The 27,972-nt window shown below is 47.8% G+C and overlaps 8 protein-coding genes across 8 annotated transcripts; 2 read left to right on the top strand and 6 right to left on the bottom strand.

Annotated features, from left to right (window-relative positions):
* Positions 1–970: 970 nt before the first annotated feature.
* Positions 971–3,355, bottom strand: DEU56DRAFT_879598 (amino acid/polyamine transporter I; the record flags this gene model as incomplete). Its single annotated transcript, XM_041356066.1, has 15 exons — positions 971–1,267; positions 1,327–1,639; positions 1,686–1,833; positions 1,884–1,920; positions 1,967–2,037; positions 2,091–2,153; positions 2,209–2,300; positions 2,354–2,455; positions 2,515–2,605; positions 2,658–2,690; positions 2,743–2,809; positions 2,868–2,948; positions 3,039–3,093; positions 3,152–3,198; positions 3,257–3,355. 15 exons carry the CDS (start codon positions 3,353–3,355, stop codon positions 971–973), a joined length of 1,596 nt encoding a protein of 531 aa, XP_041213478.1.
* A 2,378-nt stretch (positions 3,356–5,733) lies between these two features.
* On the top strand, positions 5,734–7,719 carry DEU56DRAFT_977229 (uncharacterized protein; the record flags this gene model as incomplete). The annotated part of the gene is made up of 6 exons (XM_041359646.1): positions 5,734–5,980; positions 6,031–6,439; positions 6,494–6,686; positions 7,375–7,431; positions 7,492–7,625; positions 7,684–7,719. The coding sequence occupies 5 exons, from the start codon at positions 5,734–5,736 to the stop codon at positions 7,564–7,566; spliced, it is 981 nt and encodes a 326-aa protein (XP_041213479.1). The 3' UTR covers positions 7,567–7,625; positions 7,684–7,719.
* Positions 7,720–8,033: 314 nt separating this feature from the next.
* Positions 8,034–11,284, bottom strand: DEU56DRAFT_727425 (P-loop containing nucleoside triphosphate hydrolase protein; the record flags this gene model as incomplete). The annotated part of the gene is made up of 22 exons (XM_041347981.1): positions 8,034–8,106; positions 8,154–8,234; positions 8,293–8,429; positions 8,485–8,618; positions 8,673–8,712; positions 8,759–8,890; positions 8,940–9,042; positions 9,094–9,265; positions 9,314–9,325; positions 9,382–9,498; positions 9,547–9,591; positions 9,641–9,752; positions 9,808–9,909; positions 9,959–9,981; positions 10,028–10,125; positions 10,177–10,316; positions 10,367–10,391; positions 10,440–10,492; positions 10,539–10,699; positions 10,750–10,911; positions 10,963–11,053; positions 11,105–11,284. 22 exons carry the CDS (start codon positions 11,282–11,284, stop codon positions 8,034–8,036), a joined length of 2,193 nt encoding a protein of 730 aa, XP_041213480.1.
* Positions 11,285–12,900: 1,616 nt separating this feature from the next.
* On the bottom strand, positions 12,901–14,279 carry DEU56DRAFT_776538 (high mobility group box domain-containing protein). Its single transcript, XM_041351713.1, has 6 exons — positions 14,151–14,279; positions 13,870–13,896; positions 13,577–13,727; positions 13,464–13,522; positions 13,346–13,411; positions 12,901–13,291 (listed from the first exon to the last, which is right to left on the bottom strand). The coding sequence occupies exons 2-6, from the start codon at positions 13,894–13,896 to the stop codon at positions 13,229–13,231; spliced, it is 366 nt and encodes a 121-aa protein (XP_041213481.1). The 5' UTR covers positions 14,151–14,279; the 3' UTR covers positions 12,901–13,228.
* DEU56DRAFT_776541 (uncharacterized protein) lies at positions 14,280–15,609 on the bottom strand. The gene is made up of 4 exons (XM_041351714.1): positions 15,140–15,609; positions 14,919–15,084; positions 14,569–14,869; positions 14,280–14,520 (listed from the first exon to the last, which is right to left on the bottom strand). Exons 1-3 carry the CDS (start codon positions 15,515–15,517, stop codon positions 14,589–14,591), a joined length of 825 nt encoding a protein of 274 aa, XP_041213482.1. The 5' UTR covers positions 15,518–15,609; the 3' UTR covers positions 14,280–14,520; positions 14,569–14,588.
* A 284-nt stretch (positions 15,610–15,893) lies between these two features.
* DEU56DRAFT_776546 (uncharacterized protein) lies at positions 15,894–18,323 on the bottom strand. The gene is made up of 9 exons (XM_041351715.1): positions 18,225–18,323; positions 18,026–18,165; positions 17,867–17,942; positions 17,716–17,817; positions 17,268–17,663; positions 16,757–17,219; positions 16,449–16,703; positions 16,245–16,393; positions 15,894–16,195 (listed from the first exon to the last, which is right to left on the bottom strand). Exons 1-9 carry the CDS (start codon positions 18,259–18,261, stop codon positions 16,059–16,061), a joined length of 1,755 nt encoding a protein of 584 aa, XP_041213483.1. The 5' UTR covers positions 18,262–18,323; the 3' UTR covers positions 15,894–16,058.
* A 92-nt stretch (positions 18,324–18,415) lies between these two features.
* Positions 18,416–20,084, top strand: DEU56DRAFT_776551 (S-adenosyl-L-methionine-dependent methyltransferase). The gene is made up of 6 exons (XM_041351716.1): positions 18,416–18,625; positions 18,676–18,688; positions 18,748–18,896; positions 18,957–19,446; positions 19,498–19,604; positions 19,655–20,084. The coding sequence occupies exons 1-6, from the start codon at positions 18,441–18,443 to the stop codon at positions 19,695–19,697; spliced, it is 987 nt and encodes a 328-aa protein (XP_041213484.1). The 5' UTR covers positions 18,416–18,440; the 3' UTR covers positions 19,698–20,084.
* A 5,917-nt stretch (positions 20,085–26,001) lies between these two features.
* DEU56DRAFT_752137 (uncharacterized protein) lies at positions 26,002–27,903 on the bottom strand (the record flags this gene model as incomplete). The annotated part of the gene is made up of 7 exons (XM_041349611.1): positions 26,002–26,013; positions 26,241–26,398; positions 26,429–26,666; positions 26,717–27,329; positions 27,380–27,465; positions 27,525–27,595; positions 27,657–27,903. 7 exons carry the CDS (start codon positions 27,901–27,903, stop codon positions 26,002–26,004), a joined length of 1,425 nt encoding a protein of 474 aa, XP_041213485.1.
* Between the last annotated feature and the right edge of the window lie 69 nt (positions 27,904–27,972).

Consider the following 27,972-nt stretch of genomic DNA (forward strand, 5'->3'; position numbering starts at 1 on the left):
GATGATCTTCGGGTGGAAATTATTGACTTCTATAAAAAGTTGTATCTAGCAATCAACATAGTAAGGTCAGGCTACAAGTGTGAAGTGATAGATGGTACCTTTGCAAAGTGGTAGACTAGTGAAATAGGCTGTCCATTGATTATTGCATCTATAGACATGGACTGTGCACTCTTGCTGAATGCCTCCTTCATGTCTTGGTTGATGGGCTGCAGGTCATCCAAGTGAAGGACAATTTCACCAGGCAGGATAATGGTGGCCATTGCCGAGCCAGGAACATCGAGATCAAAGCACCAGCGAGAGACTGAGCTGGCTGGAGCAATTTCGGGAAATTCAAGAGCTACAGGATTCTCGAAGGTGATGCTCTGAAAATAATTGTTAGAATATGCTGAAAATGGATTGGGTGTTGAGTATGTTTTATAGGATTCCTCGGAACTCATTCGCAGTGACCTAGAACAGACCAGTCTGGAGTACTGTAGTTCAACTGAAATATGTCAGTGTTTGCAGCAAGACAGCGCTGTCTGTAGCCGAGCATGGCGGTTACTCTGGCCATGAGAAACCCTGCCAGAAGGTGTAAAGTCAGAAGGGTTTTTACTGACTAAGCAAGTACCCCCAGGTAAGGGGGTTTCTCATTAGATTTAAACTCAAACACATCTTTTACATTGCAAAGACAATAAGGCAGACATTCTTCCAAATACTGTCAAATTATAAGAATAATTGACAGATTATCAGGGGGTGTAACATAATACATCATATCTCCTAAAAATGTTAATTATCAAGAATTCCTCATGATTAGACGACATTAAGACAGTATTAGCAGGGGAGGTTTTTCGTGATGCGATCGGTTTGTAAATCAAGCGCAATTTTTACATTCTCCTTGTCCGGCTCAACCAGACAATCGACGAACAGCAAGCAGTGTACGGGGTAACCGAATAAAATCTACTATGGACCCAATATCGGAATCCTTCTAGTATCAAGCCCCAACGGATTCCCCGATATCCACACGCACATTCTTCTCCACCGACGACCCGCGAATACTCGACGTGCTCTCCTCACTTACCTTCCCAAGGTTTGACACTGGGCCCGTGAACCAATACACGCCGCCATACACAGGGCAATAGTACCACATGATAGACAAAAAGAGTATACCAAATAGCACGACCACGGTATAGTTCATGTTCGCAACGTCGGTTTGTGGTGTCGTCGGGAAGAAAAACACGATGTTAATAATCAACATGTACGATACCGAAATGACAGCGACTGGAAGGCTCTTCAAATTACATGTCAATGGTGAACACGGATCCGTAAGCACCAAGCCGTCCGACTTACAAAGATGCCTAAATCAAATGGACCAGGCTTGAAGTTGTTCTTGAACGCGAAGCGTGCAACGATTGGGATCGAATATGCGATGTATAACGCCGTCACGGAGAGAGAGAAGATAGCGTTGATAGCTTGTGTACCCGCGAACGACAATACACCGAGGAGGATGGAAAAGACCGCAACGAACCAGACGGTGTTGACAGGCGTCTTCGTGAAGCTATTCATGCGATAGAGGTAGGATGAGAACGGAAGTGCACCGTCACGGGCGAATGCGAATGTTTGGCGGGATGAAGCAAGGACCATGCTCGAGCCCATCATATACCTGTACCCAGTCAATCATGGTTCAAATGACACAACTGTCCACTCACTGAACAAGCACGACGAAGGACCATAACGCCAGTGTTCCAGTCTGGCCGAAGCTATTGAAGAAAATTTGAGCCATGGGTTGTCCGATTGGGCTACTGAGTAGGGAGTTCACGTCGGTGCCCATGCAGAATGTGATTGAGACGTTTATTGCTGCTAGACGGTAAGCAGGGTTCGAGAATTTACCATGAATAAATACGTACCCCAACCAAGGATTCCTGCAATACCGATGGCGCTGACCTGGAATGCACTCAGCATTTGGATAAATGCGGAACTCGAAGCTTACGATGGCCCATGGAACAGCAGTAGCAGCATTCGACGATTCTTCGCTAATATGCACACTCGAGTCAAAGGAAGCTTGAACATGACATCAACACCAATGACGCCTGTAAGAACCTGTGAGAACATACCAATGGTCCAGGACGGCGCAAGGAAGCTCAGAATGAATGCATAGCCATTTGGCCAGCCATTCACTATAGATATCATTCTGGAATCAGTCGGGTTCGCCAACGGAATGGGTTCACTGACAATTTGTGAAATTACCAAACGCGTAGCTTGCGCTGTTCATGTTGGCCTTTGGGGTGGCAGCAGGAAGGCCAATGATAACGGCGAAACATAAACTACCCGGAGTAATTCAGCATCTCGAGTGCGCCTGCACGATTTCAGCACAAACCAGACGTTAAGCACAACATAAACTGTTTGCAGTCTTGCGAGAACAGCAGTTCCCAAGCAGCATATCACTGCGTGTGACAAGACTATTGCAACGTAGACTCCGCTAGATATTCGATATTATGAGCAAGTTGGTCGACTGAATCGGTGTCTTAAATTACGCACAAAGTTTGCGCACTCGTTGCGGTGAAAGTTTGGCCTGAGCCAATGGATACAGCAGCCATGACTTGCACTGCACATCCCCAGTCGATAGATGCTATGCAGTGTGTCATTCTAAGAATAATATAAGACGAAAATGAGCGTCTTACCGACCGACGCTATGGTCCCAATGGTGTTTGAGTCTGTTTTCAAGTCATTATACCTCTGCTCGTTAAAATTACTATAAATACTTACACCCGACAATCCATGCAAGCAAGTTTCTACACCGCGGAGATGACAAAGAGTGTGTCCAGAAGTATAACTGTAGATCATCCACGTCACTCGAGGCTACACGTCAACGAAGACAAAAACAGACTCACGCCTCCGGAAGTTGGCGCTGCAGAACCCAATTCTGCCATCGACATTCCTACACAGAGAATAAACAAGCTCGCAACTGCCCACTATAGGCAAACAGGTATGGGATATCGACAAACAAGCATGACATCCATCAGCATAATTCGCGCATGGAGATACCCGAAGCAAGCACGTACACCCCACACCATCGAGACTGGTCCACCATTAGGCACGGCGTAAAACAGAACAGAACTATGCAGAACAACGAGATAAATTGCATCCTTGGAAGGCGAAGAAAAGTACGACGTACGCAATTGAGGGAAGTAAGCCAATGATACTGAAAGCTATTCCAAAAACCTATGGTCGTCGTCGCCATCAGTTCTCCCATCGCTAAACATAGCAGCGCTGATAATACTTCTAAGGGTGTGAATGCACGCTTGAACTCTTGTTTGTACCCGAGCTCAGCGAGCAGGGCCTCGTCTGCCTTTGCAGTGGCGTGCTGCGGTTGTTCCATGTCGCGGGTAGTGGGTCGAAAAGAAGAAGCGATGGGGCGCGGAAGAAAGCCGGCCCCACACCAAACCCATTTTGTGTTATCTAAAACTTGAACATTGAGCGCGCATTACGGAGTAAGCCATGTGATAATATTTGGAACACTGATAGAACTGTCAATGAGGCCCGATAAGTAAACCACCACCTGACATCACTAGCCGATAAGTAAGATAGGCACTGATCTGTGCAACAATTGGATATCGGGATTAGGCCCGGGATCGTGCTCAGCGCGCAGTCCCCGCCAGTGGGACTCGGAAAAGCGTTCTGTCGAAATTCAACTGACCAGTACTTTGCATCACCGCCTTACGTAACATAAGCCTTTCATTTTGCTGGCAGCCAATTAAGATCGTTCATGGCTGTGCGGGCGTCAACGACAGGAACAGGTTGCTAGTACTAGGTCGTCACAGCGGCCTGAGCCCACCTACTTGCAAAACTCGTCGCTTGTCTGATTTCAACACCAGGTTGAGATTCACGTAGGTTTGTGTGTTCACCTCACCACCAACGCCAGTGGAACTCGGTCGCTAAAAGATAGCAGGACGCAGAAGGAAAGCCTTCAGGGCAGAGCAAGACGCCGATGGTTCCTGCATTCGATTCAAGTCCCGAACGCACTTCGCCGACTTCTTCTTGATCTCCATTTTGACGCACTTCCACCATAGCTTCCTGTATTTGTCTCGCCTTGGCGGTCAGATACGCATCATAGGGTCTGACGAATTGCGTGTTGAGTTATAGTGGGATGAGCGCAAGGAAGGAGGGGAAGGAATACATCGTAAATCACAGCGCATTCAAGTGATGGCATATGTCTTAAACACCTCAGACAAATCAAAGCGCCACTAGAGGACATGACGTTGCTGTTGGCAGCCGCTCGCTAAAGACAGGCGGTGGCTTAGCATTACCACCCTGTGAGGGTTGTGAGTGTCCGAACCAGCGGGTGCCCGAACTGTTTGGGTAAACAAGAGTATGGTTGACAGGATGAGTGCGAAGTCTGTTTGAAGAGAACTCTTCGTAAGTACAGGTTTCAAACACCCCGCGTCAACGATTAGCACACGACGGCCATACCCAATATACATTGCTCGATACTTACACATGAATTGGTGCCCATGGAGGCTTAGATAGGAACCCGCTTGCCAACAATACGTTTGGCGAGCGCAATATCTCAGTATATTTTCCATTGCTCCCACGTCGCGAAGGATATTGCGACCCACACTCTCAGTTATGACCTGTTCAGCGTTATGACCAAGAGTTAATTTGCCTGACTATGTGTAAAATCCGAAACTTGACTGGCGAGGTAGCAAGGAGTGCCACCGAATTTCGAAGTCTCCGAGTGGCAGGGGAAGCCCAAACAGTCACCTCAAGACAAGCTGCGTGTTGTCAGAAACGCGCATGTCGGCCCGGGGTAGTTGTATGAGCGCGAAGATGAACTTATCGTAAGCCAAGTTGCGATTTAAATAGTGATGGTGTAGGTTTTAGGTGTCAATTGAAGACGCACAGGAAGATGGTGTGGAATTATCACGAGCGAGTTCAAGTTTTCATTTAGAGCCCGATCGATCGAGGTTAAACGTTAATGTTAAAAAACAAGTGTCATCTATGGCCCATCGGCTTCTGCCGGCGGTTGAATGGCTCAAGCAAACTTGCGAAACGTTGGCTATTCGTAGAGAGCAAACATGGAGATTCAAATCCCCACATCTACAGCCGGCCTCCCCCGCTTCGGTTTTCAACCAGTCTTTTGTTCCATGAGTTTGCAGCCAAGCTCTCCAGCTCGGGTCTGCAGCCAGGCATGCCCATCTAGTGCAGACTTTTCCTTCCGTTTTAGGCCACTACTGCCGATATCCGCTTGGCATAATTTGACTTGCTCGACAACTACCAACGTTGCAGTACCTCGAGGTCTCACCATTACGTATGATACGCCGCGGCTGCGGAAAGTTCGAGTTGGAAGGTACGATCACTTGCAATTGAACTTTTTTCTGTCAAAGAACCTGATTTGTTCTGCCACATTTTGTTATTAATATTTCTCCGACACCTTAAGTCCCAGCTTATCATGAATTGATACATGCGGCCACACCTTCAAAAGAGAGCTGAGTGAACAAATCATAGTACCTCGGCCTTCACTGCGCTGTCCTCTTATACATTCCGTTTGTTTTCGCTTCACCCATGTGTCTCAATGGCACCGCTATCCCTACACTCGATACCAGCGGTTGTCCACCTAGCAATAACACCAGAACTTTGTGGGACATCATCTGGAGTTGTGGCATAACTTTATTTGCATGCGCATGGACTGCCATTCATCCGAACATCCCGGGTATGGAAGAGAAGACACGCTATATTTTCTTTCGTCGTATATGCATCATGACCATGGTGTTGATCGCCCCAGAACTCATTATCGCTTGGGCTTCGCGGCAGTTTTTCAGCGCTATTGCAATTGCAAAGCGGTTCAATGATGCCTCAAGTGCACAACCTGCTGAAGCCCACGACCACCATCCAGAATCGAGTGGCGCTCTTAGACCTGCAGAGGATGCCTTAAGTGCACAACCTGCTGAAGCCCACGACCACCATCCAGAATCGAGTGGCGCTCTTAGACCTGCAGAGTTTAGAGGTCAGTACTCGGTTTTTTCAGTACCGAACATGCAACCGATGTCTTCGCAGACTGGACAATCACTCATGGGTTCTTCGTGTGGATGGGTGGATTCATTCTCTACGTCGATGGCCAGCCGCGAGCCACTCTTACACCTGATGAACTGCTACACTTTGTTCTTCAGGGATCTGTGGACATGCCTGTCATCCCAAAGGCGGACATCAAAGACCGAAGCAAGGGTGACATAATATCCAAAGGCATCGCCATTCTTCAGCTCGTATGGTTCATTTGCCAGCTCGTTGCTCGTCATGTTCAGAACCTTCCGATATCGCTGCTTGAAGTTGATACCCTGGCTGTAGCTGTTCTGACCTTCATTGCCTATCTCTGGTGGTGGTGGAAGCCAAAGGATGTGGGACGTCCTTATATTGTTCATTGGAAAGGAAAAGCATTGCCGTTGAGCAACTTCACCTTTACTTACGAGTATGTTTTGCCAATTTGCTTGCCTGAAACTGCTCTGATTCACCAACATTCTAGCGAGGCAGATTCGAGATTCAGCAACGCAGGTTGTTCTCGTTATCTATTCTATCTCATCTATCCCTGGTTGAGTTCTGCGGGAATGGGCCCAATCATGTCCCCCAGTGCTGCCCATTCACGTCGCGTCGCGTCTCTAGGTGGCTATGGTGGGCCTGGTGATTTTATCATAACTCTCATCGTCATCAGCGGTCACGTGAGACGGCTCGTTATGAGAGCGGCCACGAGGCTGTTTAGAAGGAACCAGATCGCACCTCTCACTGAAAGTCACGCTATGGGGCCATCTATCGAGAGCCAGATCACAGCTATTTCGAGGTGGCGTGTTGGAGAGCGTGAGATCACAATTCTCATTATAGGTTGGGGTGGGGTGTTGCTAGGAGGGATACATTGTCTAGGTTGGAATTTTTTATTTCAGAGACCCGCAGAGCAAATATTATGGCGAGCGGCTTCCCTTGCGGTGGCAGGTACACCGCTGAATATTTTGACTACGCTTGGCTCCCGCATGCTTGACCCGTGCTTTAAATTTCTGGGATTCCCTGCATCCGTAATATTGTGGTATCGGCGTTCCTCCGCAGTATTGATGTTGCTCTTATATATTGCTGCGCGCATTATAATATTTGTACTAATTATGCTGAGCTTTCTATCACCGCCTCCTGGCGTGTACGATGTAGTGGATTGGACCGAGTTTCTTCCACATTTGTAGTTTCATTACATAGCCGTAACAAACAAACTTGGTTGGCTCTTCCGAGTCCGGACTCTCACTTACATACCATTCACTATACCTCCGACGATACTTGTGCAGAAACAATTAGCTGGGCGAGCAGGGCATCTGCACAATCAGAAGTTGATCTGACACTCACTGTAACTTCATCGATATATGCTAGGGCCGCTCCATATCTTCAGATTCGGCGTCTGTGGAGAGCGCTGCGCTTTTCAGTTATGTTCGTAGCGGTTAATACTTAATGACAACATCAAACCTGACTTGTTGTTCTTCAATCTAGCTGCCAGCGCACACCTTCAACGTCGAATACAATGAAACCCGATACGAAACGTACCACACTAAATACATCGTGTAGTCGATGCTGATTGGAGTGATGAAGTCGACTTCTTCATCTGCTGTCCGTAGGGTTGCCTGGTGTGTCCCCAGATGGAAACAAAATAACAAGCCTTTTTACGCATTAATCTCTCAATAGCCAACATATGACAATTCGACCCAGAGTCCCGGACTGGCACACTGGCATCAGGAAACCTAAATTCACGTAGGTTGCCTACCAAATTCAATGCCATCTGAGCTTTTCTGAAGCGTGGTACACTTGCAATTGTACTCTTACGGTTCAGAGGTTCGAATCGCCTACTTACGTGGCAAATTACATGCGTTGTCATTCTCCTGTTCGCGCTCAAGCTTCACAACTTGCTGGCACAGTCTTCGAGCTGATGCATCATTACCAATGTATGCATAACAATTGATCAGTCCTACAACTAATTAGCACTTTCGTGAACTGATGACTGCCATTGTAACATTTGGATCGTAGCCTAGCAAAATTCAAGAACGACTGTGGACATGTTTGTCCAGCCTCCCAAGTATCTCATTCTGCTCTTCGCTTGACTTACGAGAACTAGCAATAGATTAGCTGTGGTTATCGGCAACATACGGCTTACTTACAAAGACTGCGCGAAAAAAGGTAGGTCGGCTGGACTGTTGATCATGCCTAGTTCAATCAGCGCCATTTGTCGGGAGACCAATCTACGTTGTACGATGAATAGGAATCTCAACACCCTCAAACACTTGTTTGAGAACTCACTTAGACTGCGGAGACAGAGGTGCTTTATGGTGCTTCCGTTGAGGTGGCCACTGTGGTTCAGGTGTTTTCGATTGCTGAGGGGTGCTTTGATTTCGCTCTGATTTCAGTTTCTTCGCAGCTGCTCTTTTCTTCTTCGCCTCCTGCCAGCATATTCGCTCAACAAACCTATGAGAGAATAACACGAACACTGACCTTAAGTGCGGTCCGAGAGCGTTCTTCTTCTATGCGACTTGGTAATAACACGTCGTCATTGCGGTGGCTGTACTTAACGCCTATTGCGCTGAGTGTCTTGTGGATGTCATTATCGTCTGTGACCTCCGGCGGTTCTTTGGAAACACAAGAATCAGTCTTTTCGCATGCTAGTTCCAGCTGAAGCTCACCATCATCGAAAAGAAGAGCACTCAGCCCCCGTAAGTCGGCCTGACGCATGGTTAGATAGCGTGAAACAAGTAGACAGGAGACTCACGTCTTCCTTTCCGCCCTTGGAATCGGCCTCATACACCCAGTCATCGGCCTTGGATTTTGCTGGTTTCTTTGACTTCGAGGAGTTGAGATGAGCAAGAGCCCAGTCAAGCTCCATGATCGTTGCTTTTTCGATCTGCGGCAGATTTGCATCAATGTCTCCTGCGCAGAACTTCTCAACCTACAGCCATCTTGGTTGCCAGAGTATCCTCGTGCAGCTTGAAAATGTTCTTGATTCCAAACAATTCTCCTTGTCTGGACGTGTCCCCTTGAACGCCGGAGAAATACCTAGGGGGAAAGCTGAAATCATGCGCTCGAACCCTGGTCCTTATTGAATACCTTGTTTGCACGCTTGCCTGATACCCAATGGCCATCTGTTGTTGTTTGTACAACTGCCTTGCATATATCAACTCTTCGATTGACCCGGCTCCGAGCAGGCGGTAAACAAAAACGTCGCGCGTCTGCCCAAAGCGATATGCTCTGTCCATAGCTTGCAGATCATGGGCGGGATCTACGTGGACATGAGTCGATGTAAAACGAAAATCATGCAAATACATACTCCAGTTGGGATCTACATAACATCCAGGGTTTTAATCTTAACATTCAAAGCAGGACGTTTAAACTCACCGAAAATGACCACTTTATTCGCTCCAGTCAAGTTAAGACCGGTTGCTCCAGCGAGAGTGGAGATGAGAAATATGAAGATATCCGAGTCCTGGTGAAATCTATCTATCATAGGCATCCCTGAAGCGGGCATTAGTAACAACAACGAAGAAAGGGATCGTCTCTTACTATCACTCTGCTTCGTGGATCCATCTAGTTTGAGGAAGCCATAACCTGACAATTGATCAGTGCCCAACCGATACGGAACGAATGTCGTGCATACTATTGGTGTTGAGATGAAACTCCAACATATCGATAAGCTTGACGGATTTAGTAAATATAAGGACTTTGTTCGTGCGGTCTTTTCTCCATTCTTTTAGTAGGGTGTCGAGTACCTGCCAGGGCACATTGTGTAGTGTAGGAGATAAATTTCACAAAACAATGACTTACAACCCACTTCCCGCAGTACTGAGGCAGTAGCATGGCTGTCCCATACTTCGGTATAGGTTGGCCTGGAAAGGCCACTTCAGCGAGCTCCCGATTTCGTAGAGTCTAGAATAACTATTATGCACCATTTAGATCAATAAAAACATCCACGTACTTGCTCTGGGCTATCGTTTGGGGCTAGTAGGTATGAGCATTCGTTTGGCAGTGAGCCACTGATCCATACCTGGAAGTATTAAAGCTAAATGATTCGAGATCTTGATGAGTATTGACATGTACTTGAGGACGCCTCCCTTCTCAATAGGGTGACAGCAGTCTTTACGTCTGTACAAAAATCGATTCTCAGCGTGCTTGGGACATGAAAGGAGAACGAACTTTTCTTCGGATCCGCAATCGCAATTTTCGTCTTTTCTAACGAGATTCTGTACGGGATGCATGTTTAGAATGCGTCTGTACACAGCAACCTGTATAGGCGTAAGCGGGCAAAAGACCACTTCGTCGGTTTTCGTGGGTAACTAATGGGTATCTTCAGCACAAGATGGTGTACCAGGTTGATGCTTCGTACTTGATCCTTAATAATGTCCTTCGTTCTGGGGAAATAAATTAGGCAATATCTGCAGAAAAATCGTCGGTCGTACCTCCTTTTGAAGAACTGGGGTAGTACTTTGTCTCTGACAATAACAGCGACTGTCTACTGGATATTAGAATGAGCCACGCGATATGATATCCGCACTCACCAAAGACTTTGTCCTCTCCTCTTCAGTCGCACTAGTAGATTGACCTATTGTCAATGGCTTCACAACATAACCTTTCCACTGCTTGCTCGTTCCAAGCCGGCCAGGGTTGGTCCAGTCGAGTATCGTCCATGCTTCCATGTAACTATTTTGAATGGTTGTGCCTAAATATTCCGCTGGATCAGACCACCCTCAAGAAGCAGAGTAGTCCTACCTGTCAGACCAAAGCGGCAAAGACATGTAAATTGATTGTATGCCAAGGTGATCTTCGACTTTGGATTCTTTACTCTATGCGCCTCATCGACGAAGACAGCAGACCAAGCGAGGTCGTCCAATTGTGCGATGTCCCGGCGTGCAAGGTCAAACGTAGTGAGCACTGTTTCTCCAGGATATCAGCCGGATAGAGTGGATGCGCTCATGGGCTTACCAACGTCGAGGCGGCCCATTTTGAAGTCAGTCAAAACATCGTCCCGCTCTTTCTTCGAACCTGTATAAGACCCGACTTCAAAGTAACCCCACTGAGGCGGTGGTGAGACATTGTGGTATTATTTCTTGATCGTAGCACTCACCGTCTGAAACTCACGCTCCCAGTTTGGCACAACAGATGTTGGGGCGATGATAAGGCATGTAGGCCAGGTTTTGTTCGCCGGTGGCAAAGTGCGACGTTTTGTCCACTCCGGTCCATCCTGGAGGTTCGACACATGATTTCGACGCCTGTTTATATCGCGTTCGTCCCCCTTCTTCTTCATGATTGCAGATAGAAACGATATCACTTGGATAGTTTTACCCTGAGTAGGTGGGTTCAGTTGAGAAGAAAAGAAGAACGCGTCTGGACTGACAAGACCCATATCATCACCCAGCAAACCACCACGTCCTTGCTTATATAGATCCCAGAAAAAACCGACGCCTTCCCTCTGGTATTCTCTCAGATAGGTATTGATTGAGGCAGGCACCGTGATACCCTCGGCTTTATCCAATATCAGAGGACCCAGAGGACTCTGACCGGGAGCAAGTGAGAAGCCGGGTCTTGGATGGAGATTCTGTATCTGTGTCAGTAGATGAGGATCAAATTACTGGATTGTGCTTTACTGGGTTGGGATATGTGTCTATTTCATCTTCGTCTTCGGGCTCCGTTTCAGAGTCGGATTCTGGAAGCTTCGCAGTATTGAGCAGTAGCTGTCGTGAAACTTTGGAAACTATCGGTAAATCCACGTCGGACTCGGGTTCGGTTTCAGAATCATCTGTTGCGAGCGTCACGATATGTCTACTCCGGCTGGTCAAAAGGTTAAGCGTACCATCTGGGCAAGGCATCTTCCTGCACTTGAAAGCTGGCATAATCTGCTCTGATGCAGGTGACTTCCGCTTCATCGAAACTTGAGCAACATCTGGCTCAGACTCTGGTTCTGAAATGAAGCGTAAGTGATTACAGTCGTGATACATGTGCCCAAGATCGACTTACCAGTGACAGAATCATCATCAACCGGAGTTTGTGAATGACTTCGCTGCGTAATAGGAGTCCCCTGTTTCGATGCTTGAATGAACGCAGTTATTGTCCTTAGTGTGACTGGTTGTTCAGGTTCAGACTCATGCTCTTCTGCCGAGTCACCGTCTTCAGGATTTTCTTCATCCATTTCGCCGTCATCAGACGCAGACTGCAATCCAAGATCCTCATCTGTTCACAAAAGTGTTAAGCGTTACCGAAAAAACAAGTTACTCGACGAACCAAAATACTGTTTAAGGGGATTGTGAAGTCGAGATGCCTCTGGATCCATTGGTCGGCGTTTCACTAATATAATCCTCAAAAACGCGTATTGTTTAGAAATAAAAACGACTCACGACTTCTGTATGATGACTCAAAATTACCAAGGACTTCACTTCGTCTTTTGCGTGACTTGAGGGGGGCAGATGGGGACGCGTCCCCAACAGCCGTTGCTTTGCGCTTTCCACGTTTCTTACTAGTCTCATAAACAAAGGTCCCAGGGTTAAATTCTGGATCTGAATCAAGTTCTGTACGGGGGATAGCAAATCATGCATAAGATCATCAATGCTGTTTCGAGTGGATCACGCGAACCTAGGGGTGCGGGGACAGATTCAAGGATCCCTGCTTATGGTCAGCCTACAAACTGATCCTGAGGAACACGGACTTGCTTTGACCATGAGTAGGAATTTTCACTTTTGCAGTCCGCCGTGACATCTTTAGCGGGCCAATGACAAGTCTCTGGACGTGGTGTGGGTAAGAAAAAAGGAGAACACCGATTTTGGGCGCGTCGTTCTATATTAAGCATCACGTGATTATGTGTAGCACAATCACGTGACTCTGGTCGAAACTTGAAAGACACGTTCTTTATTAACGTAGTCCTGACAAGACTGCATGAAAGTGTGCCATCATCATTATTCAAGCAACTCCTCCAACTTGCCACAGAAAGGTTGATCGTACAAAATACAATCTTTTCTGAAGTAGCGAGGGACAACATGCAGAACATAAATGTGTAACAAAACACACAACATGAATAGCGACACGAATGAAAAGGAAGGCAAACGGTACGAGGGCTCGTGGGGAGTGCATTACGAGTGTCGCATGTTTCGCATAGAAAGTTAATATACTCAACTGACATCAAACGGCTTATGACAATTATGTTAGAACGAAAGCGAACAATGCCTTCATATGTACAAGGAGATGGGGAGACGCAGCACTAATCTTCCTCTTCATCGGCTGGTTCTTCCCCGTCACTTTTCTCTTTTGCCGAAGATTTGGTCTGCAAAAATATGATCAATACGTGCCATGACTGGGACAAACGACATATGCATACCGCAGCCATGGATGCCTTCTCCTCCTCCGCCCTTGTCTTGTCCTTGGCGGCCAAATCAATATAAGGCTGTTAAATTGTGTCAGCACAACCGCGTTTTGGCCAGATAGCTTGAACGAACCTGCTTGTCCTCCTCGTCAAGCTCCTTCCACTTGGCACCTAGTAGTTTGCCAACCTCACCTATGATGGGGATCAGAAAACAACAAAAGATTGGAAGAAACATCTAAGGCATACCAAAACCAGCATCTGGGTTCTCAGTCTTGATCCTTTCCCTCCAATCTTGACTGAAGAACATGTATGCGGAAAGAGCACGTTTAGGAGCGCCCTTGGCCTTAGCAGCCTTGGATTTGGTTGCCTTGCCCTCTGATTTGCCTGCAGCCTTGCGCTGTTGAATCAATCAGTATCGTGGTTGTTGAACTCGACCAAGTGACGTAATGGAAGTTGAACAAGGTAAAAATAATGGAGAACGTATGATACATATGGAGAAAAGTGGTATTGAGGCTAAGGTAAATGCATAGGGGACGAACCTTGGTTTTGGTGGTGTCCTTGGGCATCTAGAGCGTGGAAAACGCATAAGCGATCGATTCAACACGTCGTTGACATGAGAGAAATCGAGGAAAACGAGTGCGACGCGGGGAGACGCGGTGCGCGTCAACGCGTCGATGGCCAAACAAATACTGCCGGCGCCCGTCTTCACTTTCTAGACGAGCTCGACGACGGTAAAACGACGTAGAGAGAGCAACAGTGAACACCGCAGGATGTCCATGAAGCAGATAGAAGATAATAAAAAATAAAATGTATGACTGACCGTTGGTGTGTACTACGGTGAGTATTAAGCACGGTTTGATTTAGGCGGGTGGGGACCACAGTACAGCTATACAGGCAAGGTTGGCTGAGGGGGAGTTTGGCGGGTGGGAGCCTTGTATAAGGCCAGCCACCTAACAAGCGTGGGAATAGGGCACGGACTCTTGCTGACATAACCACCAATTCAACAAACCCACGATGTAACGGCCCGTCTTACACACAGCAGACCTACGGTCTCTTTAGCGATGGGTTCATGCAGGGCCAGCATTGGCCTAAGTAATTTAAATGACGACCAGTCTTGACACACATAAATAGTACGCAGGCCCGTGATCCAGACAGTATGAACGATGTGAATATGCAGGAGAACAGCAGATCTAAAGGCAATTAGCATCCATCACGTCTTTCCCAAGCTCTGTACTCACATTCGAAAACAAATAAATAGCTAATAAGAACATTTGTCACGTTCGTAATGTTGCCTGCAGTAGATTCGATCCGCGGGTTCCGCTTCGAAGTCAATGTCAGGTAGACAGAGCTGTCCTAAACCAAGGTCAGGCAGTCGCGCCATTTTGAGTAAGAGACTAAGTCCCTTGTCGCCCTGTCCATCCCCAGGACCATTTAGAAGGTCCCACGTGAAGTCATCTATTTCCTCAGCTGTTCTACCCCAAGTCGTTTTAATCGCACTTGGGTACTCGAACGATGCAACGATGAAGCAGACAGGAGAACCTAAACTAGTCAGGCCCGTTCTGATCGAATTTTAGATAAGAGTACATACAAAGACCCGATATCTCTTGTTCCCGGGCAAGTAAGGGTGAGCGCGTTTCACTGATATCATTTTCGCCATCGTCTGTGAGGTCTTGCAAAATATCGCCGAGGCGATAAAGCCGTCGGCATGATGGACAGATGCGACTAGTAGTACGACTCTTATTGTACCATAGGACCTGTGGGGGGATCCATTTGTGAGCTCGCTAGCTACCTCGCACAACATTCACTCACCATAGCGGTTTCCTCCGGCAGCGCGGTACAGAGCATCTGAAGGACCTCTTCCTGTGAAAATTCCGCACATAAGGGGTCATCCAGTGAGGGAGGGTGGGCAAAGAATGAAGATAGGAAACCCCGGACGTCGCGAACTCGCGGACCGTTTCCGGGATCATGGATGATCGGTAGTACTTCTTCATGAAATTCCTGGACATGAGGAGCAGGCAATTTAGGTGGAGGCTCATAGCCAAGACAAGAAATTTCGCTGGGAGGTGGTTCAAGCTCGTGAACGGGGGGAGGAGGTTCCGAAGGCGTAGCTTGTATAACAGATGTACTCTTCTTGCTCTTCTTTACAAGTGCCTTCTTCTTTCTTTTCGGGTTGCATGGACCTGGCATTATGAGAAAGCTCCTTGAAGATAGCCCGATCGAGAATAATCAGTAATTGAGTGGCACGGAAACAAAGTGACAAAACGAGTACTAGTCTTGATAGAACTAAGAAAGGAAGGGTTTGAGTTCATTAAATTAATACTAAGCTCGATCACGTGCCACGCGTTACATGACGCGTTCGTGACTCGTTCACGGACACAAAAGCCAATTCAAGTTGAACGCGGTCGAGGATCTCGACGTACACAGCGGCTAGCTCTGTTTGATCCTCTTCTAATTACAATAGAGAGGACTTGATTAATTTGCAAGACATTATTTCACATCACACGCCTTGCAAGCTTCGTGTGGACCAGGTTTTCCTGAGGCGAAAGAGGAAGCAATTCCTAAAGCAGGCAAGAAGCAAATGCCCAAGCCAAAGAATGGAGACAGAAAGACGCGCAGAGGTGAATATTTAGTTTAATATTGATCTCACCCTTTTGATCGTAACATATACACGCCTTCGTTGTCAAACAATAACTCCGAACACAAGGACTCAGCCAGCACCGACGCCCATCTATTTCTTTCCCCCGCCCTCTGTATGAATCCACCGCTTCGGTACACCTCGCGAGGCAAGGAACGCTGTGACCTCTTTGATCTGCTTTCCTTGCACGAGTACTTCCATGCCCGACGACTTCCCTGGTGCAGGTGAAACTAACCAGCTCATGTCAGCAACACCACACATCAAAATAGTTTGCCTCACCTGAAGTGGAGGAGGCGCATCTCGTCTTCAGCTCCTCTGAAATATCAACCGCCTCCAACAAGAATGGCTCGAACCCTGTGATGAGCGTCGTCGCCTTACGACCTTGTCTGATTTTAACTACCACCGATATTGGTTTGATCTGCCCTTTCCTGTACCCGAAGCTTGTGAAACAATAATCAACGAATGATTGAAGACCGGACATACCTGAGCATAGGATCCCTGCCCTCGGCGCATATCCTGTACCAACTCTGCATTTTGTCTGATAGTCGCTCAATCACTTCCTCGCGTTTGAAAAACTCCGTATTCGCTGGATTGTCAGACTTGTAGATGGTCGTCTGTAGAAGTCCATCCGCGCCAACGTTGATATATGACTGGTCGTGCGCGTTCACCAATTGACGATCGGTGACGTACTTGTCGAGTGTGGCCTTGATATCCGTATAGGTGTATAGGGCTGATTTACTGCAGGGGATGTCGTCAGCGTTTGATGATCCAGGAATGGCGCTGTTACCTACTCAAATCCAGCATCAGCAAAGAACTTCAGCGATTGCAGATGGGGTTTCCAAAGCTCTGTTACTTCAAGCTCCTTGACCCGTGTCCGCTCCTCCTCCTCTCGTTGTCCACGCTTCTCGTTCCTGAGAGATACATCCTTTAGAGATAAATATGGTCTGTGTGCGACAACATTTGCATGTGATGTGGCTACGGAAAATACCATCAGGTCAGATTTAATTTCTTTAAGCTTTAAGAGGCCTTGTTTCTCTGCAGATTTGAGAAAAGACGCGAGTGACTTGTGAGAGGAATGCTTGATATCGATGGGTGTGGATACGGTTGGCTGAGATGGTGACTGGGCAGGTCGCGAGGGTAGAACATAAGTCGAGTAAAACGTGCTAGCGAGCATGGGAAGCGCGGAGGTCTGGGGGCTCGATAAAATCGTTTTCATTGCTTGAAGAAGGGCGTCATGGAGGATACTCGAAACGTCTGCCAGAATTAAGGGATTAAAGACACAGTTAATGTGGTTGAACGCACCTTCTTTCGTCAGCTCTATTGTTGGAGCAGGATCATCTAACTGCGTCTGCGACAGGTGAGAGTTCAGCGCATCAACCAATGGCTCTTTCGACGCAATATTCTCTGCGTTATTCTCTGCGTCATCCTCATCTTTGACGGCCTGCTCATCCTTCTCCACTAATTGGCTCATCTCCCATGGATCCGGTGGATTACCTTTGTGCCCCATATCAAATAAATGGTCATTCCAAGCATGCATGACAAACACCGCTTTGCCCTTCGCGGCAACCCCAGACAAGACATGACTATCCACCGCCATGCGCCCGACAGCAAGTGGAGCGCCAATACGCGTCGAATGGTGAATGTGTTCTGTAATGCTGACAAGTTGTCCGGCTTGAAGTGATGATGGATGCTGGACGACTTGCAGTGACTCCTGAGCGAGGACATATTTAAACCAACAAGTGATACGTACCTCCAGGAATCATAAGATCTGCACCACCAACTAGAACGGGAATAACTGCAGATGGTGTGGACAGAAAAGAGAGGAGATCCGGCTTCTTCCACAGCGTATACACTATCGCATCTGAGCTACGGATGACAGATTCGTATGAGGCACAACTCACCAGTCGGAATCATGTCCTCGCTGCCTATCCCAAGCGTGAACCACAAAGGGTCTCCACCAGGTCCCAAATAAGCCACCTAAGTGTGGCGTGATTGTGAGGCATTTCGCGGGTCTCATCGATATGTGATCAGTAACAAGGGCTGTAATGATGCTCGCTTACACCTGGCTCATCGGTATGTGTGTTGAATTTTGCCGACAGCAGACCGTCCGGAACAAGCTCCTCTCCGACTTCTGGATTGAGGGAAAAGGCTTGGATAACGCGTTGTTTCAGCTTGCGCCTGTCAGAGCTACGCAGGGGTGCTTGTGAGCATGACAATGAATATTAGTCGTAACGTCGATGAACAGAAACCATCGCACACCTGAAGTCTTTAAATTCCCCAAAGGCTTCTTGAACATGATGTTTTGGGTGCTCGATCGTGGACTCTAGTGGTTGGGCGACTTGGACAAGTCAATTGGAGTCTACAACTTGAATGGCATTGCCACATTGGTGCTTCCATTCTCTGGTCACGTGTTTTGACTTCCAGCACAAGGCAGCATTGCATTTTTCTGTAAAATCGACCCCACCACCATACAAAATGCCTCGTGCAACTTCAGGGCGTTTCTCGCGCACTCACCAGCCGTCAATAAAATCAGCCGTTGCATCATCTTCATCCAAAAACCACAGTGCAAATGAAGGGACTTCAGCTGGCGTCCGCAACCCAATATTCAATACAGAAAGATTCGGGCAACATATCTTGAAGAATCCGCAGATCGCTCAAACGTACGCTCACATTTTCTCGTGGAATATCACTCATGCTGAATCTACATTAGTATCGTGGATAAGGTTCGCCTCAGCTCGTTCGTGCGCTGATTGAATCTCATAGATGCCAACCGTGCCATTAGGCAAATCTCCGCCCCACGGATAAAGTCCTCGAAGTCGGTCCTGGTACGGGTAACCTCACCGTAAAGATCCTTGAAAAAGTCAAAAATGTCACCGCTGTTGAGATGGACCCACGGATGGCGGCTGAATTGACGAAGCGAGTTCAGGGGAAGTGCGTACAACTTTCTCTCTGTTAAAATCGTCACCTGACAGGCTATGTACTCCTCGGAAGACCGGAACAACGAAAACTCGACATAATCATCGGAGACTTTGTGAAAGCCGATCTCCCATATTTCGACGTATGCATATCCAACACGCCCTATCAAATATCATCACCCCTTGTCTTCCGCCTTCTCTCTCACCGACCCATATTTCGCGTCGCAATCCTCATGTTTCAGAGAGAATTTGCCATGAGGCTTGTCGCTCGGCCCGGGACTGAGCTTTGGTCGCGGCTATCCGCGAACGTACAACTTTATTCGAAGGTGGACCTGGTTATGCACGTCGGGAAAAATAACTTCCGACCAGCACCGCAAGTTGAATCGTCAGTGGTCCGACTGGTACCTCTTGATCCTCCTCCCCCTATCAAGTTCGAGGAATTTGATGGGCTGGGTAGAATCATCTTTTCGAGGCGAAATAAAATGGTGCATGCCACATTCATGGCCAAAGGCGTCATCGAGATGCTGGAACAAAATTGGAGAACGTGGTGCTCAACGCAAAATAAGGTGATTCTACTTTTGTGCATTGAAAATGGGGCCTTACCTCCTACAAACTAGATGATCGATGACAATACAAACATGAAAGCTAAAGTAGAAGAAGTCCTGAGCTCATCGGGTTTCTCGGAACAGCGGGCAGCCAAGATGACCCTTGACGATCTTCTAAAGTCAGTGGACTTCGTTTTGTCTCCTTTGTGTTTTCTCATCATCTCAACAGACTACTATCTGCATTTCACGACGAGGGCATACATTTTGCTTGATTGAACTTTCGATGGATGTATTATATCAGGCTGGTGAATACACGCGCTGTTGCAACGCTCACATGTGCCAATCCATATGGTGATTGATCACTCTACCGTCGATGCACAACCCAGTGGCAATCACGGTAGCGGATGGTTTACAATGTAGGAGTCGCAAGATTTCTTAAGAGGAATTATACGCAGCTTGAAACCAAGCCATTGGCTGCATCTTTGGACACTCTGCATGAACACAGGCAAAACTGCAATGCTTCCTCCATCCAACAGTAATAGGAATTACGGAGTGGCAGATAAGTCCTGGGCGCTTCAAATGCACAGCCTATGCTGTATATAAGCTGTGAAGCGATGTCAAAACGGACGCAGAGGCAGTGAACTCAACTCTGACTTGACCGTAACACCATAGTATTGTAACCTGCTATCCACCCGTCGCTGTTGTCCTCGGTGAGTGATAAATTTTGAATCTGATGGGTAAAAGTTGAGACGGTTTTGCATTCAGTAGCTGAAATTGAGGAGTATGTCTTCGCCCACCGCTAAGACGCAAGAAACAATAACGCCTCGCCAGACGTTTGAAGGACACACTGATTGGGTCCGGGGAGTCGTACACTTGCCTGACGGACAGCGGATGATTACTTGTTCAGAAGATGGCTCGCTGCGGGTATGGAACTTGGAGAGCGGGAAACAGATAAGAGAAGACTGGCGGAACGGAGACACTAGTGGAGTGATCTGTATAGCGTTGTCTCCGGATGCGAAGAAAGTGGTTAGCGGGAGTAGCGACGGTGGAGTGAGGTTGTGGGACATCGACGCAGGGAAGGTCATCGCGAAATGGACGGGTCACAAAGATGATGTGACGTCTGTCTGTTGGAGTCGAGATGGTCAGCGAGTAGTGAGCGGATCTTTGGATGGGACTGCGAGGCAGTGGGATGTGAAGAGCGAAGAGACAATCCTGGCACCCGGGCCAATCAAGACAGGGCATCTAGAAGTGTTGGCAGCCGTCTATTCCCCAGACACAACCATGATTGCGACTGGTGGATATGATGGACCTAGGACTGAAGATAACCACGAGCCCTCAATTAAAATCTGGGACGCGAAGACAGGCGAACTTGTCGCAACTCTCAAAGGACACACAAATTCGGTGTTGTGCTTGGCTTGGACCAGGGAAGGAAAAACGCTCATCTCCGGGTCTTCCGATGGCTCGATTAGGACATGGAAAACAAAAACATGGAAGCAGATTGCAGTTCTGCATGAGCACACTTCTTATGTCTTGAGCATTGCAATATCTCCGAATGGCTGCATTCTCGCGAGCACATCGGCCGACCGGACAGCACGTTTGTGGAATCTCGACAACGGCCAGCCCATCAGTTCTCCACTCCAGCATGCACATGTAGTTCGCTGTGTAATATTTTCCGCGGATGGAAGGCTACTAACAACTGGCTGCGATGGCACCAACGTATACACATGGGACATCGTTACCATTGTTAAAGAGGCTGGCTTCGGCGACCTTTTATTAGATCCAAAGGTGAGTTGACAGGCATATCTCATTTCATTACATTTTCAAAACTGAACGTGCTCTGCCAGGCCAACAAGTCAGCATCCCGTGTACGTGAGACCTTCATAAACAGATTTCACTGCGTTCAAACCTTATAATAAACTGCAGGCTATCAATTCTTCACCACATTTGGTCCAGCGAAGTCAGCCTGCCCATCAGGTTCCCCAAGGTTTTTTCGATGTCCCATCGGATCGTTCTCACGTATGTCATTTACAATCACTTTGATGTTTTCCTGACCTTCATGGTCTCAGTTTTCTGCACGAAGTCACCTCCACTCCTCAGCACCGCAAGGAAGCACACTTCTTGGCCGCTTATTCAACCGCAGCCTCTCCGATCCACATGATACCTCACCGTCCTCTCCTCTCAAGTGGGCACAAAACCCTTTGAAACAGCGCGGACAGGGTGGTGAAGGCATCGAATGGCACGGGCGCAGCCCAGAAGTTGCCGAGGTCCCGTATGCACAGGGAAAACGTGTATGTTTTCTCTCCTTCCCAGATGTTCCAGTCGACCTGACATCATGCAGAGGAATGCTTCAGGGAGAGAGAAACGGAAAACGAAAACATTACACACTACGCTGGGCAGCTCACGGCCTCCAAAGCCCAATGTCACGCAGCAATCCAGTGGTGCGACTCAGACCCAGCCAGCTGTCTTCGATCCGTCTACCACACCTACTATTGGTAATATCACCACATCTTCAACGCCAACAGCCTCGCGCCCTCATGCAATGATAAGACACGCTGGACTTTGGACTCGCTTTTGGCTCTTCATTGGTTGTCTGTCTCCTGAATACACAGATGATCGTCATTAGTCTGTGATTTTCTCATCCCTTATGAGCTACATGCCTTTACACCTCTCGTTGACGTGCTCAACGCACTCTGCTGTATCACCAATCATCTGTTTTTACACCAGATGCCTTGTCATATCTATCTGCATCGGCGCACGTGTATGTATATATGTGAAATTTGAGCTAATGGTGCTTGTATCCTCCTGGCGGTCGAATACTTGACTCTTGTAAGTTGTTAGCCTAGCAAAGTTCAAAAATTACCATCGCGGCTTGCACGATCCAGCTGTGTTCTCACTTCTTCCACTCACCACAGGAATACTTTCAAACACACCCGCTCCTCTACACGGCTGGTGGCATGTCAGTAGGTAAGTGCAATTATTTTTGCATATTCTGACAGTCTCTCCCTCTCTGTGAACTGTCAGGTCAGGTCAGGTCCCGCAAAATATTGCAATCACAATGATTTGACTTAAACTCCTGCGTTGTGACTTTTGTTATTTGATGAGGCGCATCAGTGCACCCAAAGAAATTCGGTAAGTAAATGATGGCTTGAACCTGCGTGGTCATGGCCATTGTTCTACTTTTCCTTGCAGGTTGAACTCACAGCGTGTAGATGGGTTTTACTTTGCTCGTCAACACGAGGACCGTTGCTGGCGGCGCGCAAACGTCAGAACCCGACGACCCAAAAGCGGGGTTATCGTTCTCGTGAACCACGTAACGGACCTCACCCGATATGAAACGACGACCAGGGGCAAATTTCACCGGCGCATCTGATGTTTGGCTGTGCGATGATGATAATTGATACGCTCTAAAGCAAATATGAGGACACGGCATGTAAAATGAACCAGGAAACAGTGAACTCAATTCTGACCGAAGCACCCATCGGCCCTGCTGTCTGCCCGTCACTGCTGTCCTCGTAAGTGATTCAGATGAATTCGGAATTCGATGAAAGCTGAGACTGTGCTGCACTCGTTAGTAGGAATTTTGAAGCATGTCTTCACCCACCACTAAATTGAAAGAGATATCAGCGATAACGCCTCGCCAAAAATTTGGAGGACACACTAATTGGGTCTGGGGCGTCATACACCTGCTTGACGGACAACATATTATTACTAGTTCGGAAGATGGCTCGCTGCGGGTTTGGGACCTGGAGAGTGGGAAACAGATAGGAGAAGACTGGCGGGACGGAGACAGTGGAGTGTGCAATATAAAGTTGTCCCCAGATGGAAAGAAAGTGGTTAGCGGGAGTAGGGACGGTGTGGTGAGGTTGTGGGACATCAACACAGGCAGGGTCATCGCAAAATGGACGGGACACACAGGTAGTGTGTGGTCTGTTTGTTGGAGTCGAGATGGTCAGCGGGTAGTGAGCGGATCTATGGATGGGACAGCGAGGCAGTGGGATGTGGAGAGCGGAAAGACAATCCTGGCACCCGGGCCAATCAAGACAGGGCATGTACAAGTGTACGCAGCCATGTATTCGCCAGACACGACCATGATTGCGACTGGTGGACGGGAGGAGTCTTCAATTAAAATCTGGGATGCGAAGACAGGCGAGCTTGTCGCAACTCTCAAAGGACACACAAATTGGGTGCATTGCCTGGCTTGGACCATGGACGGGAAAATGCTCATCTCTGGGTCATCTGACGATTCGATTAGGACGTGGAATACGACAACATGGAAGCAGATTGCAGTTCTGGATGCACACACCAACACTGTCTTGGGCATTGCAATATCTCCCAATGGCCGCATCCTCGCAAACGCATCAGCAAACAGGACGGTGCTATTGTGGAACCTCGACAATGGCCAGCCCATCAGTTCTCCACTCCGGCATGAGAATGCAGTGAACTGCGTATCGTTTTCCGTGGATGGAAAGCTACTAACCACTGGCTCCTGGGACAACAACGCGTACACGTGGGACGCTGCTGCGATTGTCAGAGAAGCTGGCTTTGACAACCTTCTGTCAGATCTAAAGGTGAGTCGACACTGGACAGGCATGTCTCTTTCATTACATTCTCACGACTGAACACCACTGAAAACCTGATATCGTGATATGGCCTTATTTAAGCTACAAAGCTGAATCATCATGCCTATTGTCGAGATAGTATTGGATAGTCTGATATGGGTGGAACACTAATTACACTAATGAGAAAATCTGTCGTTCTCGGGTGAAGTATTATACTCTAAGAAATACCCTTGTAACACAGGCGCCAAATTTTGTTGTCATTACCAAGTGCTACCAAGTCTATCTTCAAGTAAATTCAAACTGCAAACCTGAAGCATTGTTCTGGCTGTTGAGATAGCATTGGATAGTCTGACAAGGGTGGATCGCTAATTCCACCAATGAGAAAAGCTGGGGGTTTCGTCACATTTCTTAGTGGGAAGATCAATATTCCCGCTACCTTGAGTAGTGGGTCTTATCACATCGGTTGGGAAACTTTTGGGTGTAGATTCTTCAGATTTTGTCGTGGCAGCGTTTTTACTTGGAATAGACAGAGGCAGTGCTGATCGATCAGTCGAGACCTCACTCTTTTGGTTGTTTTAGGATCTTTTATTTTCGGGCCCCTAGCATTACCTGCGACTGTGCGCCCCTCGTTCTTTCAATCTACCACCATGGCTTCGTTTGTTGCTCATCTTCCTGTATCGGTTGTCTTAGATATCGCAAAACATAAAATTATACATATGGTCAGTCCTCAATTTCTCGCGGTAACGACCTGCACTGGCAGTCTTGACAGCGGCAGTGAGGGCCCGGGTTCTCCTTGCGCTCGCAAAGAAGGGGTCTCCGTTCAACCCAGTGTATACAAGATGAGACTGCCATGCCTGAACCAATGATTATAGGCTGACACCATGGACGCAGAGCGAGCGGGAGGTATAGTGGAATCCAGCACAGGGGGTAAGGAGTCCTATTTGTTGGGGGCAATCAATCCAAGGAATGGGCATGCCACCCACATGAGAGCGGTATGAATGATGTGAGTATCGCCTGGCAGTGGAATTGGAATATCGGGACTAGGACATGACTCATGAGTAAACGAGACAAAAACCAAGGAAGAAAAAACGCTTACTCGGCAAACTTTCAAGCGCCAACACCTGCACAAATCGTACATAGCATACCCTTCGCGACACACCAGCTCCAAAGCCACACACCGACCGCACCAACGATCGCCCAGTTCGCCCACCCTCAAAAATACCCTTCTAGTGTCCCATTGGGTTCAAAGACATCACCGATCAAAAGGAGTCGGAAGATCAGGGTAATGGATGGTATAGATGCGTCTAGCATGGCGAGAAGCATCATGGGAGAGAGTGAGAAGGAAAGGATTTGTAATGAGAAGCTGTGTGGTAAGGTCAAGGATAGAGGAAGTTGAACAGATTTCTCGGGGTAAATTCACTAAGCGTTTGGCAGTGATGACGGAGAGAACGAGGGGTACAAGTGAGAACAGTCAAAGACTGAGTACATTGATGAGCTTGCGTAGTCAAAATAACGAGAAAACACACTGACGGTTCTTGGTCTCTATCTCTCATGAAACTACCAATGAATGCCCAGATAGCAGAGATAAAAAGTGCAAGAAGACGCATATAGAAACACCCGTACACCAAAATATGGTCAAGTGCGAGTCATCAAACTTCCGTCAACTTCAAGTGATATGCCGTGGATCTGGTAAAGAGAATACGTCGATCGGGCGTGCGGTACCATCGCTCGGTAGTAGTGACTCGGTTAGAGAATCTTAATGAGATTGGCTCGTGATCTCGTGGAGGTGGAGGTGGAGGTGGAGGTGGAGGGGTGGGGTACTGGTTTTTTGCTCAGACATTTTCCGTATGCATATGGTGAGTGTCTACAGTTAGATCCACGCTCTAAGCATCGAGATTTCACTGCATGTCGTGAGAAAAGGCGGGCTTTGCCACTTTAGCTGGCGCTATCGCTTATTTACCAAAACTTTTCCGGCGTAAGCATCAATGCAAGCTTTGATACGGATCCGATCTAGACATTACTGAACGAGCTACATGCATGTGTATTGTAGTACTAATGGTACAGTAAAAAATGGCTGCAGTACGTAGTAAAAAACATGAGGTGCAAAACAAACAACAGTACTAGTACAAGTAGTAGTGGGCGAGTCGTACAGAGAACTTGATGATGGGAAGCCTATTCGAGTGTACAGTAGAATACACGATCCTAGAACTTGAGCGCGCGTTAGTGAATGACCGATTATGAATAATCTAAACTTACCATGACATCACCGTGAACGTCTAGTCCTCTTGGAGGATCTGGAAGATTATTCTGCCTCTTCAGCTTGCGTTTGATCAGCTTCTCGTGCCAGGTGGAGTAACGCGTATAGCCCGTCTGTCGTGCGGCGTTCCGCAATTGGACCATGACTTTCTTCCAGTCTATAGGCAACATTGGAGGCACCCACGTACGAACGAGCTGGAAGGGGTCAGGGGTAGGAGACGCCGAAATGGCGGATGCCTCTGCCATGTGGGATGTGCCCTCATCGCCAGACTCATCTGAGATGTCGGACTCGGCGCTGGATCCCTCCTCTTCTGCCATGAGGTCTTCGAGGTGGCTGATGGTGGTGTCCCTGATGCTCGCGAATGTACGATGGAACAATTGCTGTACGTTGTCGAGGCCCACGAGGTCCGTGTCAGGACACAATTGCTGTCATTGTAATTAGATAGTACTACACATGAGGGGGGAGGGGAACTCACAGCAGTTGCATAATATCGCGGATCCTGATCATAGAGATCAAACGGTCCGTCATCAGGACGGACCCAAGTAGTAACAACAACGGTGAGCGACGACACCCAATTGTGGGTAAAGCCGGTGACTGGGCCAAAGACTGGTAAGTCGTCCTTTTGAAGCCATTTGCGGTACGGTACAACCCTGTCCGTCTCCGACAGTGTTTGGAACGCGTGTGATGATTCTGAGGGTGATGAGTAGCGCTGATCTTCTAGGACATCGAAGAGTGTGACAGCCCGCATGAATTTGTTGAATATGACGGAGCGTTGGAGTTTGGCGATGGCGGCATCCCGAGCCTGCGAAAACGAAATCTCGGTCCCCCAAAGCTGTAGACGGCCTCCGTCTCCATCGTGGAACTCTACCAACGCATCAGGGGTACCAAGGGCCTTCTCTGTAGACCCCCCCTCTCCCTCCCCTCTGAGCGTCGTGTTCATCTGGATTATAAAGTTGCCGAGCGCCTCATCGATACCCATCGATGCGAGAACAGCATCGATAGTGTCGCGCAACGGCTTGAGAAGGTTCTCGTGAAGTGGAGTAGGCAGTGTTGCGACCAGTTGGTTGGATGACGGGGAATGTGATAGTCTGCGGGAAAGAGTTGTTAATGGTTATCGGATTATCGCACACGGACTTACTTGTATCGATTGAATTGATTATTATCATCTTCGGCGATGGCCTCGATGATGAACTCGTAATCATCGATTGACACGTCAGAGAAGATCTATGGGACAAGTAAGTATGCGGAATTATCGTGGGAGTCTGAGCCTCAAGGCCTCATACCTTGAAATCAGCGTTGGTGTCCTCAGGTTGTCCTTCTCCTCTGAGAAAACCGATAATCTGCCCATGTAAAACTATCACAAACATTTAGCTCAACCCACTGGCAGGTGTGAATGTTTAAAGGGAAAAACTTACCATCCTTTTTGGAAATCTCAACTTTGGGCACTTTTGCTGGGGGTGTTGTTACTTGAAAACCATGAAATTTGTGGTTCAAGGATATAGGACTTGAAGATGGGATTGCAGTCAAACGGGCCGCCGGAGATATTGAAGTCCTTTTGAGGAGCTGAGGGCAGCTAGTTCCAAGAGAACTCCCTTTGTAGGGTGTTGCATTTTTTCTGCCCCCAAAATTATTGCTCTGTGCTCGGCGTGGTGAGAGAGGCATGCTAGCGTGCTTGATGTGGCACCATAGTCAACTCCACTTATATATACACGGCAGAGTTCCGAGCCTTAT

The sequence above is a fragment of the Suillus clintonianus genome (assembly GCF_016758775.1).
Source record: "Suillus clintonianus strain FC179 chromosome Unknown DEU56scaffold_7, whole genome shotgun sequence".
NCBI classification, from domain to species: domain Eukaryota; kingdom Fungi; phylum Basidiomycota; class Agaricomycetes; order Boletales; family Suillaceae; genus Suillus; species Suillus clintonianus.